The sequence below is a fragment of the Aquila chrysaetos genome, chromosome 17, assembly GCF_900496995.4.
Source record: "Aquila chrysaetos chrysaetos chromosome 17, bAquChr1.4, whole genome shotgun sequence".
In the NCBI taxonomy this organism is placed as follows: domain Eukaryota; kingdom Metazoa; phylum Chordata; class Aves; order Accipitriformes; family Accipitridae; genus Aquila; species Aquila chrysaetos.
In genome coordinates, this window is record NC_044020.1 from 16,948,271 (window position 1) to 16,961,616 (window position 13,346).

A 13,346-nucleotide genomic window follows, 5' to 3' on the forward strand; every position below is an offset into this window, starting at 1 on the left:
TTGAGTAGATTCAATTTCATCTTGGTTATTACAGTTAAGAACAGCAAATGCAAGGTATCATTGCTCATGTCATCCATCTGTCTTACACAGTGAACGTGTAAGACACTTTGCACATACGTACACTTTAGAAAAGTTGGATGCAGTCATGATGATTACTTTTCCATTGTGCTGAGCTGTTCATCAGCCTTTTGGATGGAACTAGTAATAATGATTTACTTTTTCTACTCTGGGTTGTCTTGAGAAACTGTTAAACTGTTCCAGGTCACCTGTACATTAAGTGTTTTTTCAGGAAAAGTAAATACTGGTCTTTAACCTGTTTCCTATACAAGAGGGAAATAACTTTTAGAGCAGGAGTTTATTCTTTGTGCCAGTACTTCTTAGCTTACTGTGTTGTTGTCTTTATATTTCAAATAGTCTTTGCATATGAAAAGTTTTCTTATTTGCTGTTTGTATCGTTTTGCATCTTCAGCATATAGCTTCTACTAAAAATGTCTTCCAAATATTGCTTGTCAAAAAAAATATTTTGGCTTTATTTAAAAAAAAAAAAGTCTTATGATGTTTTTTCACCTTTCATGATCCATATTAAACCTTAGTAGATATATGGATTGCCTCCTGGGTAGTCCCCCCCTCCCCTTTTTTTTTTTTCCTTTTTTCTTCCACCTTCATCTGAAAAGGGAAAAGTATCATAGGATAAACTCCTTTTCCTACTGGGATAGAAGTTCTCTGTTTCGTTGCATTTTTTGGATGGCTTACCCAAAAAATTGAATTTGACTTACAGCTAACTTTCATTGCTGGAAAATGGAGATTCAGTTTAATAATTCACGAAAGTCTGTAAAATTGCATATAGCTTTGGTCAGAGAAAGAACTGTTTCATTTAGAGGGTCTTAAATGTTGAGTTTCTCAATTTGAAACTTGTTTTAAAACATTAGAATTCTTAACTACAAATTTAAACTTCTTCCCCAACCTGAAATTAATTTTTGGCTCCTAGGTCACGTTTACAAAAAAAAAAAAAGGTCTTTTTGTGGGCTGAAAATAATCTTAAGGGGTTTTTGGTTTGTTTTTTTTTTTTTTATTTTCTTTCTTGGGGGGATGTTTTTTTCTTTCTTTTTTTTTCCAACAGTGGAAGCAAAATGGGTCACTTGTTTGTTCTGCACAGCCTTGGTCAATGCTAACTTTTGGAAGGAGGCAGGAAAGTGGGTTTTCATAAAGACATTCATGACCTCTGCAAGCCCAGTTCCTCTCTTGAGAATGTGTTACCTGAAAACCTCAGCAGGGCCTTAAAAACCCAATGTGGTTTCAGTACAAGAAGCAATAATGCAATAAGGCACTCTGAAGTAGGCATATTTTGTTTCAAAGAATTAAAGTACAAAACATGGATCAATTGTGTGTGTTACCTCCAGCCCTCTCTTCCCCAAGTTTCACTGCAAGTGGCACCGAAACAACAATTCCCTTTAATGTGTAAAGACCGAGTTTTATTCCATCTCACAATGAGAATGGTGACATAGCCAAAATATTTTGTGGTGATTGCCTGGATTTCCTCAGAAGATAATCAAACAATTAACTTCAGTAAAGTTGGAGCATTTTGACATTGACAGCTTTGAACTTGGAGCAAGCAAATTAGTATAACTTGAAGCTCAGTGCCTGCAGTATATGGTGGCCTTTACTTGCTTTTTTGACAGTGTCAAAGAATTTTATGTCCAGTTAAATAAAGTATTTTCAAAGATCTGTTTTTTTCCCTGCTACCCATTTTCACATTAAATTTTTAAAATAGAGAATGTAGTGCCATTATCATTGTATGTTTAGTTTAGTATTCTTCTGGAATAATCTAAAATCTGTTAAGTATCTTTCTCACACCGAGAGAAAAACTTTGAAGTATAATATGTAAAGATTGGCTGTCTTTTCCTCACTCCAGTGAAGATGCTTTTTAAGCAGTGAAATGTGAAGATTACTTTAAAAAACTTCATATGTACTAGTTTACCGTATAATTTTATGGTAAGAAAAACGGTTGATCTTTTTTGAATATTTTTATTTTATTTATTTATTCATAGTCTGCCTGATGTGTGGGTAAATGAAAGTGAGCGACATCAGTTAAAAACTAAAGTAGTACATTTATCAAAACTACCAAAAGATACTGCCTTGCTTCTGGACCCAAACATATACAGGTAATGTCCTAATTTTGAAACTTTCTTTACTTAAATATAGTCTTAAGCCTCACTTAACTTTTTGACGTTGGAAAATCAGGATTGCTAATGCATTATACACCAGACCAGGGAGCTTCAATCCTGTCAGCGTCCAGGAGTTAAGTTCTGAGGTCTTAAGTTGTTTCAGAATTACTTAACTTCTTGAACTGAACTCTAGTTACTGAGAAACGGGGAATGTTTGTATTTACCAAGTGTATTTTACTTTTTTGTGCTTGGTGTACAGAAATTCTAGTAAAGGAGGTACATACAGTGGAATCCTGAAAGATCACTTCTGTTAAGATCACATACTGGTTTGTATACCAATTTTTTTAAAGTCCAAATTTATCTTTACATATTTTATATTCAACTGTAATACATGCAGTATTACCTTGAAATCTGTACTTGTATACAAGTACTGTTATTTTTTAATACGAGATTCTTTAGAGGGGGACAGAAGGGAACAGTACATGTTACTTGTCTTTAAGCTGCATTCACATTTGTGTTTTTAGGACTTCAGATTGGCTTCTAATCCATCTTGTTTCTAATAATCTCCTGATTTTCCTCCCCCCCTTTATTAGTGTGCTCACATAATTGTCAGTACCCACAGTTCTGTGTGTGTACAGTTTTTAAAGGTAATCTGAAATGCTTAATTTACTCTTAAGTTTTTGAACGTCCAAAGATACATATTTATGGACTTATACTAAAAATCCATGAAAATGGGTTGGGGGGAAAAAAAAAGTTTTTTCTGCCATAAACATAAGTTCAGTGTTCCTATGTTTCTTCTTTAACATCTAGTGACCTAGTGTCTAAAGGAGTAACTGGAACACTTATCTGAGGTCTTGATACACGATAAGCCTTTCAGTTCACCTTTAATATTCAGTGTATTTCACTAATCAAATTAATGAGAACTTGGTTTACAATATGAAAATAAATCATCATACTATATCTGCTATCTTTGTAAATGTAAGTATTTAAAATACTTACTTTAGTCTATGAATTACTGATGTTAACATTAAATCATAAAAAAGTTATGAGGAAATTGGATTGTGTGTGTTAAAACTGCTTAACACAGTGACTGTTTTATAATCTTATTTAAGTGTTAATCATTTATATATTGATTACCTTTGCAGAACTGGACAATTAGTTTGATTTGAAAAGGAAAAAATAACCCTTTAAAATAAAAATGTAATGAACTTTGGGATTAAGCCCCTGGAGAAAAATGAGCAACCCCTTCTACCTCTCCCAAATAAAATTAAGGTCCCCTTACATAATGTTGTACCAGATTTTTAGCACTATAGATCAGTGTGTGATTAAAAAGAGCTTTGGGACCAACTGTGGGAGATTAAAGAAATAAAGTTGAAGATCAAAACTTTGCAAGGGGAAAAAAGTGGTTAAGGGAATTCAGTGACAGCTATAATGTCATGCTAAAATGATGACTCCAATAGAAAGTTTGAAATAATTCTCTGAAATGTATGCTAATATGGGATCATCTAAAACGGCTTTCAGTTTTAATCAAATTAAATGAAAGTAGAGTTTAAATAGTCATAAATTCATAGCATACTCTAGCTGATCAAATTTACATCTCAGGGTCTTTATGTAAAACCGTACTATCTTCTTTTACAGAACAATGCCCCAGAAGAGGTTGAAGAGGTAAAAACCAAGCAAGTGGGGACACCTGCAGTCTTAGTCACTGACAATGGATTTAGAAATAAAGTTGCACATTAGTCAAATCCCATCCTTTTTTTTTTTTTCTTAGATAAATATTTATGCTTAGTGTAAACATTCTGTGAATGAAGTTGATGCTTCCGTGGAATATATTAATATATTACTGTATATCCACATTTTCATGGAATGGTACAGTGGGAGACTGAGCAAACACTCTTCTGGCAACTTAGTGGAACAACTAAAAGGCTTTGCATGCTTGCTTCTTTAAGCTGCTTTTTTCTTTAGTGAATACAGTAGTTTATATTTGATGAAAAGAAAAAGTAACCATCACCATTTACTCACAATTCCCAGGAGAACTGTTAACAAGCTATTAGGCTTTTTGTCAATGTTAACTAAATATAACATATGCCAGACAATAAAACAGCTACCAAGGGATTATCCTGTTGCCCTTTGAGTATGGTGGATAGTAATCATTTGTCATTTGTAATCTCGTGTCCTTTTGCAGATCCCTAAAATATGTTGGATTATAATGTTTAAACAAATGTTGATGGAATGCTTGTCTTTTCCAATCAACTATGAGTACATATAGTACGGTTTAAAGATGTTAAGAGTGTTGCAGTACGTCTGACCCCCTTTTCAGGAGTAGTATAGTATGTTAATGAGATCTGCTTTTATGTGATCCGTATCAATGGACGGTTTTTGAAAAACCTGTACTTAAGCAGTTAGTGTTATTGGTGTTTTATTTTACTTTTTTGACCCTTTAGAATCCCCATTCACTTGTAAAGTATACTTTTTTTATTTGGCCTAATGTTTTCTAGATGTAAAGAAAATGGTATTTTTTAAAAAAAATAAATCTAGAAATTCAATCCTTTATGCACCAAAGTTGGCTTTGAAAAGGAAAGTAAAATCATTTTCTTGCTTAATAAGCAAGAAGCCATGGATTTTTTTTAACTGACAAATAGAGATGTGTCTAACCTGTTAGTCTTTGTATGGAGACAAAAATGTTGCATATAGATAATAGGACATTGCTTGTAAATATTTCAGCAGATTTGTAATATATTTTTATATTATGAAATGTACTGTAGATGTTTTTCTAGAGGCATGAAAGTTAAAATGTATATATTACGGTAGAAATAATATTGAAGGATATTGTAATTCACTAGTGCTGCCAGAAGAATTGTTTAAAAGAAGCACCTTCCTTAACAATAAAAAACCCCCTTCTTTTACATACCTAAGGGACTATATACTACTGTTAATATCTGTTGTAAGAACAAAAATACATTGAACATCCTTCCCAGAAATCTTAGAGGGATGAATAGTACCCATAATTAATTCATGGCGCTCCTTTCTAATAGTGAACGTGAAATTAGTTTTTTCCTTACTATTGGAAGGAACTAATATGTAAAATTTGTATGGATATATGCAGTCAAACTGCAGAGTTAGTCCTCCTTATTTGGGAGGAATTTACTACAGTGAAACTAATAACCAGCAGTTTTTACACTAAATTTTTATTAAATAGAATAAAACTTAAAGTAACCCTTTGGTTGCAGAAGTGAGCATATCCTAATATAATACAAATGCATTCTGCATTGGTACTGACACGAGAGTCTTGCTTAGCTCCAGTGGGTTAAAAATGTTACTTATATACACAAAAAAAAAAAAAAAATCTTATCAAACGAAATGAAGTGCAGATTAAAAGCACCACTAATATAAGATGTTCTGGAATGGTTGTTTAATAAGGGTATTATTCATAAAATCTGTAGTGATGTGACTTTATTTTTGAAAAAATGCAGTGTTTTGGTTGGTTTTTTTTTTTTTTGCTTGAGCACTTCACCTACTGCTTTTTCTGTACCTATAAAGTAATCCGTAATCTTTGTTTCTTTTTTGAATTTGTTATAAAATTGCCAAATAGAAGTGTTTCAGATATAGTTTGTATTTGTATTTTTTTAATTTTATTGCTTCATGAGTTTCTTGTAAGTCATTTATAATTGACAGATGATTGTAGACCTTGCCTGAGTATTTTTTCTAATAAAACAAAGCAAACAAACCTCAATAGCTTCAAAATTGTAAGATTTCAATGAAGTTTTCAAAGATAGATATAAAATTGTCACTACCTATTTCCTCTATAACGCACATACCTTTACAAAATGAGGAATTCATGGATTCAAGTCATGTATTGTTCATGGAAACTGTGACTTTCTTTTCTTGGGTTTGAGAAACGTATTATCTGATGTTCTCATGGTACAGCTTCTGTCTTGGATTGAAAAATCAGTTTAAATTCAAAATATCTGTGAACAAATGGATATGTTGGAATTAATTAAACTTTCCATAGTAGTAAAAGGTAAGTGGACTTTTTGCTGGTTTATACCTTGAAGTTATCAAAGTGAATTGCTAAAACTATTTATGCTTGAAAGTTGTTTCTGTTCTACAAATTATGTAATTATTTGGTGGTGTTTTATGTTTCAAATGACAGTCATGCCTCTCTAAAGCTCCGCTTCAGTTTTGTGTGTGTCCCTGGATGAATTTCAGTTTTGTTAGAGTACCAGATACATGGAACTGGCACAGCGTGCTGGGAGGCATTGATCACTTTGTTCTGAAAAATATCTTACTGCTCTTATTGTCCTTCTTGAAAAGTTTTAATGAAATGATTGGCCCTTCCCCTTTTGAGTAGTTCCATGTGCTTTCTTTCGGGATGTAACATGTAGAGGTTTCCTCCTGTCTCTCAAGAACTTTTTTTTTTTTATAATAGATTTTCCAAATACCTACAGAATGCATTCCCTCCCAGCTGGAGTGTTTATTTTCTTTGTAGAGAAGTGTCACCAAGAAAAACCTGTAGTTATTTTACCCTTTGCTGCAGTTTCTTTCTGGACTGCTTTAATGAGTAACTATATAAATTTCCTAAATTTATACTTTTTTGCTTAGAGGTTCTTTATTATCTTTAACACATTATAGAAGGTGAGCAAAAGAAAATGGCTGATTTTACAGTTCAAGTTAAATCCTGGCAAAATACACTGGAGTGTGTACTCCACGAGGAGAGGCTGAGGGACCTGGACAAGCTCAGCCTGCAAAAGAGAAAGCTTTGGGGGAACCTAACAGCAGCCTTTCAGTACCTAAGATGTTACCAGGAAGGTGGAGCCAGCTCACTTAAAACTGCACAGCCCGAGGGTGAGAGTCAGTGGTCATAAATTGAAATGGGAGATTTTTTTCACTATGAGGATAGTAAAGCATTGAAACAGATTACTCCAAGGGATCCCAGAAATCTCTGTCCTTGATGGTTTTCAAGATCCAGCTGAAGCCCTGACCAACGTGTTCTGGATTCAGTGTTGTTGGTGTTGCACTGAGCAGGAGATTGGACCTCCCTTGGAGGTCCCTCCCAACATGAATTGTTCTGTGTTTCTGTGATTCAGAACTAAGCAGGCTTTCTCTTCCAGCCCGTGTGCTCAGGAAGACGTCAGCTATGTTTAGATCACATTAGCAAGCTGTTCGTATGTTTGTAGATCATGGCTAGAGTTGGAGCTGTTTGAATTGAAAACTGATCAGCTGTGGCAGTAACTCGGATCTGGGGCTTTAGTCTGTGTTTGGTTTGGCCTACGATATGTTTGAACTACACTGGCGCTATCGTCTTAAGGTAGATGATGATGCTTGAGGATGTGGGTCAGAAAAGGGTGTGGGGTGGAATGTTTATTCCTTCGCTGTCAGGTGACACCAGCAAGGGTTTTCAGAAATCTCAAATGTGTTTGTGGATGTCTTGGGTTATCTTATTTCTGGGACACATTTAAAGAGGAAGTACTGAATGAAGCTCTTTGAAAGTCACACTTTTCAGGAGTTGCAGTGCACCCAAGTATCTGTGCCCAAAATCACCCGTCCTTTTGGAATGTGTTGGCTTGAATTTTACAGTTTTCTAAAGCTGAATAACAGGATTTTTGAGTGAGGAGTGCTGTTTTGGGAATGAAGAACATGTCTGCCTTTTGCTTAAGTGGATGGAAATTTTTGTCTGGGAAGACTTGCTAGTATTTGAGCATAGTATACAGCCGCCTTTTTTATACTAGGTCTTGTTCTGTCTACTAAAGCACTTTAATAGATGGAGCAGAAACACATCAGTTCTTTTCTAATACTCATATACTTATATTGCATATAAGTTTCTCTGAAGTTACTGTGATTTTTCAGTTTGGGGCCAAATTGCATAATATGAAACACTGTATATTTTTTTCTTTACTTCTATATTCTATTAAGTAATTATATCAGTAGTTTCCAATTTAAATTACATATTAAAACTGGATTAGCTTCATTTGGGAACAAATAGGTTAATTATGTTTAAATCTGCATTGTTTTTAATAATAGGAATTTAAGTGGTTGATTTCAGCTTTTCAATGCAGCATGTGAATTGGTTATCGTAGAAAACCAGTCTTATTTAATACTTCAGTCTGAAATAGATGATATATCCTCACTTAATGCTTTCTTGCCTTGACATTTTAAACTTGCGTATGAACCTATCATTTCTCTTGTCACATTAATGTATGACAACAGAAAAAAAAAATCTCGTCAGGAAAGTTGGCTTTTAAAAAAAGCAGCTGAATCTATAGTTTCTTTCAGTCATTTTCTATAAGTTGTTAAGCAGACATTCTGTGAACGGCTCCTATATGCACAAGGCTACGAAAGTAAAATAAACAGCTTGATCCCTGAAACAAGATATTCTAAACAAAACATTCCAGCAGCAGAAGATGGCCTTAACGTCACATGGATTTTCTTAGTCAAGTAAAAGATGCCCTTAGATCTGTTAGTTATCCTGGTGTTTACTTATTCCAACCAAAGAATACTCTTTGGTAAACTATGTTGCTTCAACTTTTAATAAAAAATTCTGAATTACGCATTTTGGGGGGAAAAAAGCCCCACCTGCACTACTGTTTTGAGCAATACGAGGGAAAAAATATTTTAAAATAAAGAATATCCATTTTTTCATGCCTTTTCAATAAGACCCCTTTTTCTAAAATACTGAGTGCATGCAATTATATAAATCAAGACTAAAAGAATGAATACTCATTAATACAGCTGTAGTCTCCTAGTGCTTACAATGAGAAGAATTGGGTATACAAACTAGAGGTGAATCTCTCAAAATATATTTATGAGAAGAATTGTTACAGTGCTGAAGGGCTTCACTTTTGTAATCTCTATTATAGTATTTTTAATAACGTAGGATGAACTAAAATCCGACCAACAATAAAACCTGATACTCCTGGAAGATTAAGATTTTTTTCAACCATCTGTTCTGTTATGTTTCCCTGAATATAGCTGACAAAGTAGAAAAAACAAATAGATCTAGATATGCTGTCAAATCTTAGGTTATCTCCTGGAGGGGGATAAAAAAAACAGATTAATTTTTTGTGTCTAAAGCAGAACGTTGGTTCCAGGAGACAGGAGCTGTGAATTTACTCCTTCCAGGTAAGAAACTGGTGATGAGCATAGACTAGTGTTGCAACTTGTGGTTTTGGATTTTGACTGGAAATGGCAATGCTGAGGATTTGTTTTTCTACTGTGTAACAGCAGCTGTCCTTACAGTGAAAAAGTCTCGCCAGACTGTATGTCCATGTGTCTTAATTTTTATACTACAGTATAGAGTACTCTGTACGGTAATCTACAGAGTACATATGTTTGGGGTTTGGTGTAGCTTTATCAAAATCTTGTCTAATAACTGCTTTGTATTTTTCTTCATTTTAATGAAATGTATAGTTGGAAAGCTGTTGTCTGCCTCTTAATGCTCTAATTCTTTTCTAGAGAAGAGTTAAAATCAAGATGTCTTCAATGTCACAATGTAACTTAGAGCAGAATAAAGAAATGTAGTTTGAAGTGTAAAGAGAATAAAATTGTGTTGATTGCATACTAAAAGTGGGCTGTTGGTTGACAGCCAGTTACGGGTAAATTCAACTCTTGCAGTTGTTTGTGAAGATTAATGTGCTGTGATTCATGCTACATTATTTGTTTTTACTAATTCTAAAAATGGCCCCTTTTCGCTTGTGTAAATCCTCCTTGGTAGTAGAGTAACAAATAATAAGTAATATGATAAATCTGTTTACTTCGTCCCAGAGGAGAGATAATTGCTGATCAGCATACCCTTGGGTTGGCTTGCTTACAGAAGAGTTGAGTACTGTCTACTGGATGCTGTTCAAAAGTTTTGTCAAATTTTAATATCCTTTCATCTTAGTATTTTGCCTGTGTGTGTAGTTTCTGTGGAGGATATAAGATCCCCTCATATATTTACTGTGAAGAACTGTCTCTGATTTGAGACAGTCAGTAGCCCTTCTGACTAACAAAGGGAGGTAAGAAAATGTAGTCAGTGATGGTTTGTTCAGTGGGGTTTTTTTGTGTTGTTTTGCTGTTTGTTTTTTTTTTTTTTAAACTTGAAAGTGTGTAGTTGCATTGTATTTAAGGAGGATGTTTACTGTATTAGAGAGATAGGTGTATCTACATGGAAATGTTCCTCCTTCTGTAATACTTGCTTGTGAGAACAGCTGCTTTCAACAATATCCAGCAAAAAAGGCATGAAAGATGTTTCACCATAAGTTCCAAAGGGACTTATGAAATACTTGAATACTAGTATCACACAACAACTTTACAGTCAAAAGCTAATTCTGTAATAGTACTAGACATTTAATGCCACTGACCAAACTCAGAGATCTCCTTTGTCTGAATGTCATTGCTCAGTCGTGTTTTTTGGCTTGTTCCATCCATGTTGTGTCTAAGCTCACATAGCTCAGTGAGATTTGTACAGGCATACGGAGTCTGACCAAGGCCTCTTCACTTTAGAAGGACTTCATTATGGAAATTTGACTTGTCTACCTCTGTTCAAATCCGTTGTCTGAAACGCAGATTGTGAAATCAGGGAAGATGGAACATGATGTCACGATTCATTTAAGCCAAATGCTCAACATGAGCCACTCTAAACGCATCTAGGCACTGAAATATATATTTGGATTTACATAATTTCAAGGCCAAAAAATTAGTAAATATGTTGTTTTGGGAGAAAAGCATTGGAATGTGAGATTAAAGACTGCCCTTAAGCAATAAAGGTATTCTAAACCGTTTTAATTTTAAACACTTTGCAGCTTTTATTTTCTAGTGAATATGAGGCAGAGGCTTGGACCCTGCTTGCTTTTTCTTTCTTCATGTCATAAATATTCTCTCCTAGAGCTTTGAAAATATGTCAGTTACACTTAAAACTGTTTATTGCACAGCAGATGTGTGCATACAGCAACTGTAGCTGAAAGCCAAAGTATTTAATTAGTAGTTGCCTGCAGCTGGATTCTTTCTTTTTAAACAAGTGGGGAGGTGGGGAAACATAAAAGGATGTCAAGAGACATTCTGCTGACAGTGAGCAAGTTCATGTGTAATGACTTATTAAATATTTTGCTCTGCCTCCATACTCGAGCCATCTTGCAGTATTGCTGCCTTTGCATTGTGCTGTGCAGTCACGAATGAATTTCATGTCCTCACTGACCAGATACATGTGCTGCGTCATTCAAATAACATTTGATTGGCTTGTATACCCTTAAGAAAGGAGGATAATAGATATGAAGATTTTTTTAATAGTCTTGTGCTCATCTGTTAGTTTCATTGGAGCTGTTCACTCTACAGTTGTTGAGAGTTTGCCATTGATTTGAAGACTGAGAATTTATGTTACAGTCAGATCTTGGAGTCTGAGATCTGACTCAGGTAAAACTGGATTTCTTTGCTCACGCATTATACACATATTCTCTCAAGTTGTAACATAGGCTGCATAGGTCAATTCTATGGTGGCTGGAATTTTTTTTCATGTTTTACTTCTCATTGACTAGTTAGTAATAGCTTTTAAAATGAACAGATGAGGATAAAGTTGAATGTATGCTGTAAAAATTCCAAAGAGCTGGTTTGGGGGTGAAAGGTGGTGTCTATCTTAAACTGCATTTATTTGTGTTCAGAAGTGAATTATTGTGGGAGGAAAAGTGCAAAACAAAAGCTTTATCTTGGTTAATGCCTCATCTGGGTAATCTACTAGAAGCTGTGCAAACTGCACATTGTAGTTTCTGATGTATTTTTCTCCTTGGAGTCCTCTTCCTTTTTTTTTCTTGGCTAATATATTTGTTAATTTTAATCTTAGAAGGTATTTCATAATTTAGTAACCATTATGTGCATTCCAACGGCAGCCAATTTCAGCAATAGAAGATACTCGTAAGCTGGAAGATGGTAAGTAGATGTCAAGACATGCAGCCACATGCTGTGCCGTTTAAGGAAAGTATAAACGATGTTCCTGTCCCACCCCACTGTTCTCCGAGATGCTAGGAACCCACTCGTCACAGTATGCATTTCCATTATCTGTGCGGTTTAGGTACAAATTTAATTTCATAACAATCTGTAGCCGAAAGGTGGCAGCAATCTACCACACTATGACTGTGCATAAATACATCACTTCATATTGATATTACTTAAGGTGTTCAGTTGCTTTTCTAAACCAGTCTCGTGCAATTTGTTGCCTTTGTTGATATAGGGTGGAATTATGTATTATTGTTTTAACAGCTCTCCTAACTGTCTTACTGGTTGTTCTGTATCTCAGATATTGCAGAGAACAGAAACTGCCTTCTCTTTTAATAAAACTGACTAGTAAAAGTGAAAATACTTTAATGAAATGTTTTATTTCATTATCCAAGACCTGAAAAGTTTGAACATCGTCAAATTCTGTGAAATGTGGCTGGGTAGTTATGGTGCTTGGTCACCTTCTCTTAATTACCTTTTCTTTGCCAGTGATGCGCAACATTGTACTTTTGACCACCTGATTATCTTCCTAAAGGGGCATGACAAGATGTTTATGGAATTCTGTATTTATTGTCTAAGTAAGTTGCGTATCAAACTTTCTTGTTTAGGTAATCAGATCAGGGTTTTTTTGTTTGTTTGTTTGTTTGTTTTCCCCCTTTCCTAAGTAAAAAATCTGGCAATTTCAGCATGGATTTAAAAACAAAACAACTTTCAATTCCTGCCAATTGCAAAACCTTTCAGATTAGTATTCACCTTAGGAGATGAGAGAAAAATGCTGCTAGAATCAGGATCGCAGTTTCTTTTGTATCTGAGTAGTCCTTTCAGAGGGAAAATGAAATTTTTGTCTATAAAATGAGTAGCCATGTACAAGGCAGGATTAAAGCAAACTTGCTAAACTCAGAGCTGCAGTTGCTCTCAGAATTGTCCAATAGCAGCATTGAAATGATGGCAGCAAGATGCACCAAACCTTTTGTGCTGGTAGTTATAGAACTTCTCTGAAGAAAACCCTTTTTCCAAAAAGTGGTATTAGTCAGTTTGCTTTCTACTGTATTTCTTGTTTGGATGCCCCAAAACTTCACTATGCATCTACTGTTTTGCAGTAATCACCTACATAACCTTTATCCTCTAGTAAATGAAAGATGATGCAACATAGTTCTGTTGCCAGTAGGAAAGGGAATTACTCTGCATCTATCCAAGAGTGGTGCAAGATAATGCAGT

The 13,346-nt window shown here is 34.7% G+C and overlaps 1 protein-coding gene across 4 annotated transcripts in view; it reads left to right on the top strand.

The window, feature by feature from the left end:
- AEBP2 (AE binding protein 2) overlaps window positions 1-5,892 on the top strand; it is a 52,247-nt gene extending 46,355 nt beyond the window's left edge. For 2 of the 4 annotated variants that reach the window (XM_041129601.1, XM_030041135.2), the window contains 3 exons: window positions 2,049-2,162; window positions 2,425-2,491; window positions 3,804-5,892. In XM_041129601.1, coding sequence (XP_040985535.1) covers window positions 2,049-2,162; window positions 2,425-2,479 — 169 coding nt within the window. In that variant the 3' untranslated portion in view covers window positions 2,480-2,491; window positions 3,804-5,892. The remainder of the gene's footprint in view (window positions 1-2,048; window positions 2,163-2,424; window positions 2,492-3,803) is intronic. The other 2 variants (XM_030041137.2, XM_030041136.2) reach the window with 2 other exon arrangements.
- The last annotated feature ends 7,454 nt before the right edge of the window (window positions 5,893-13,346 follow it).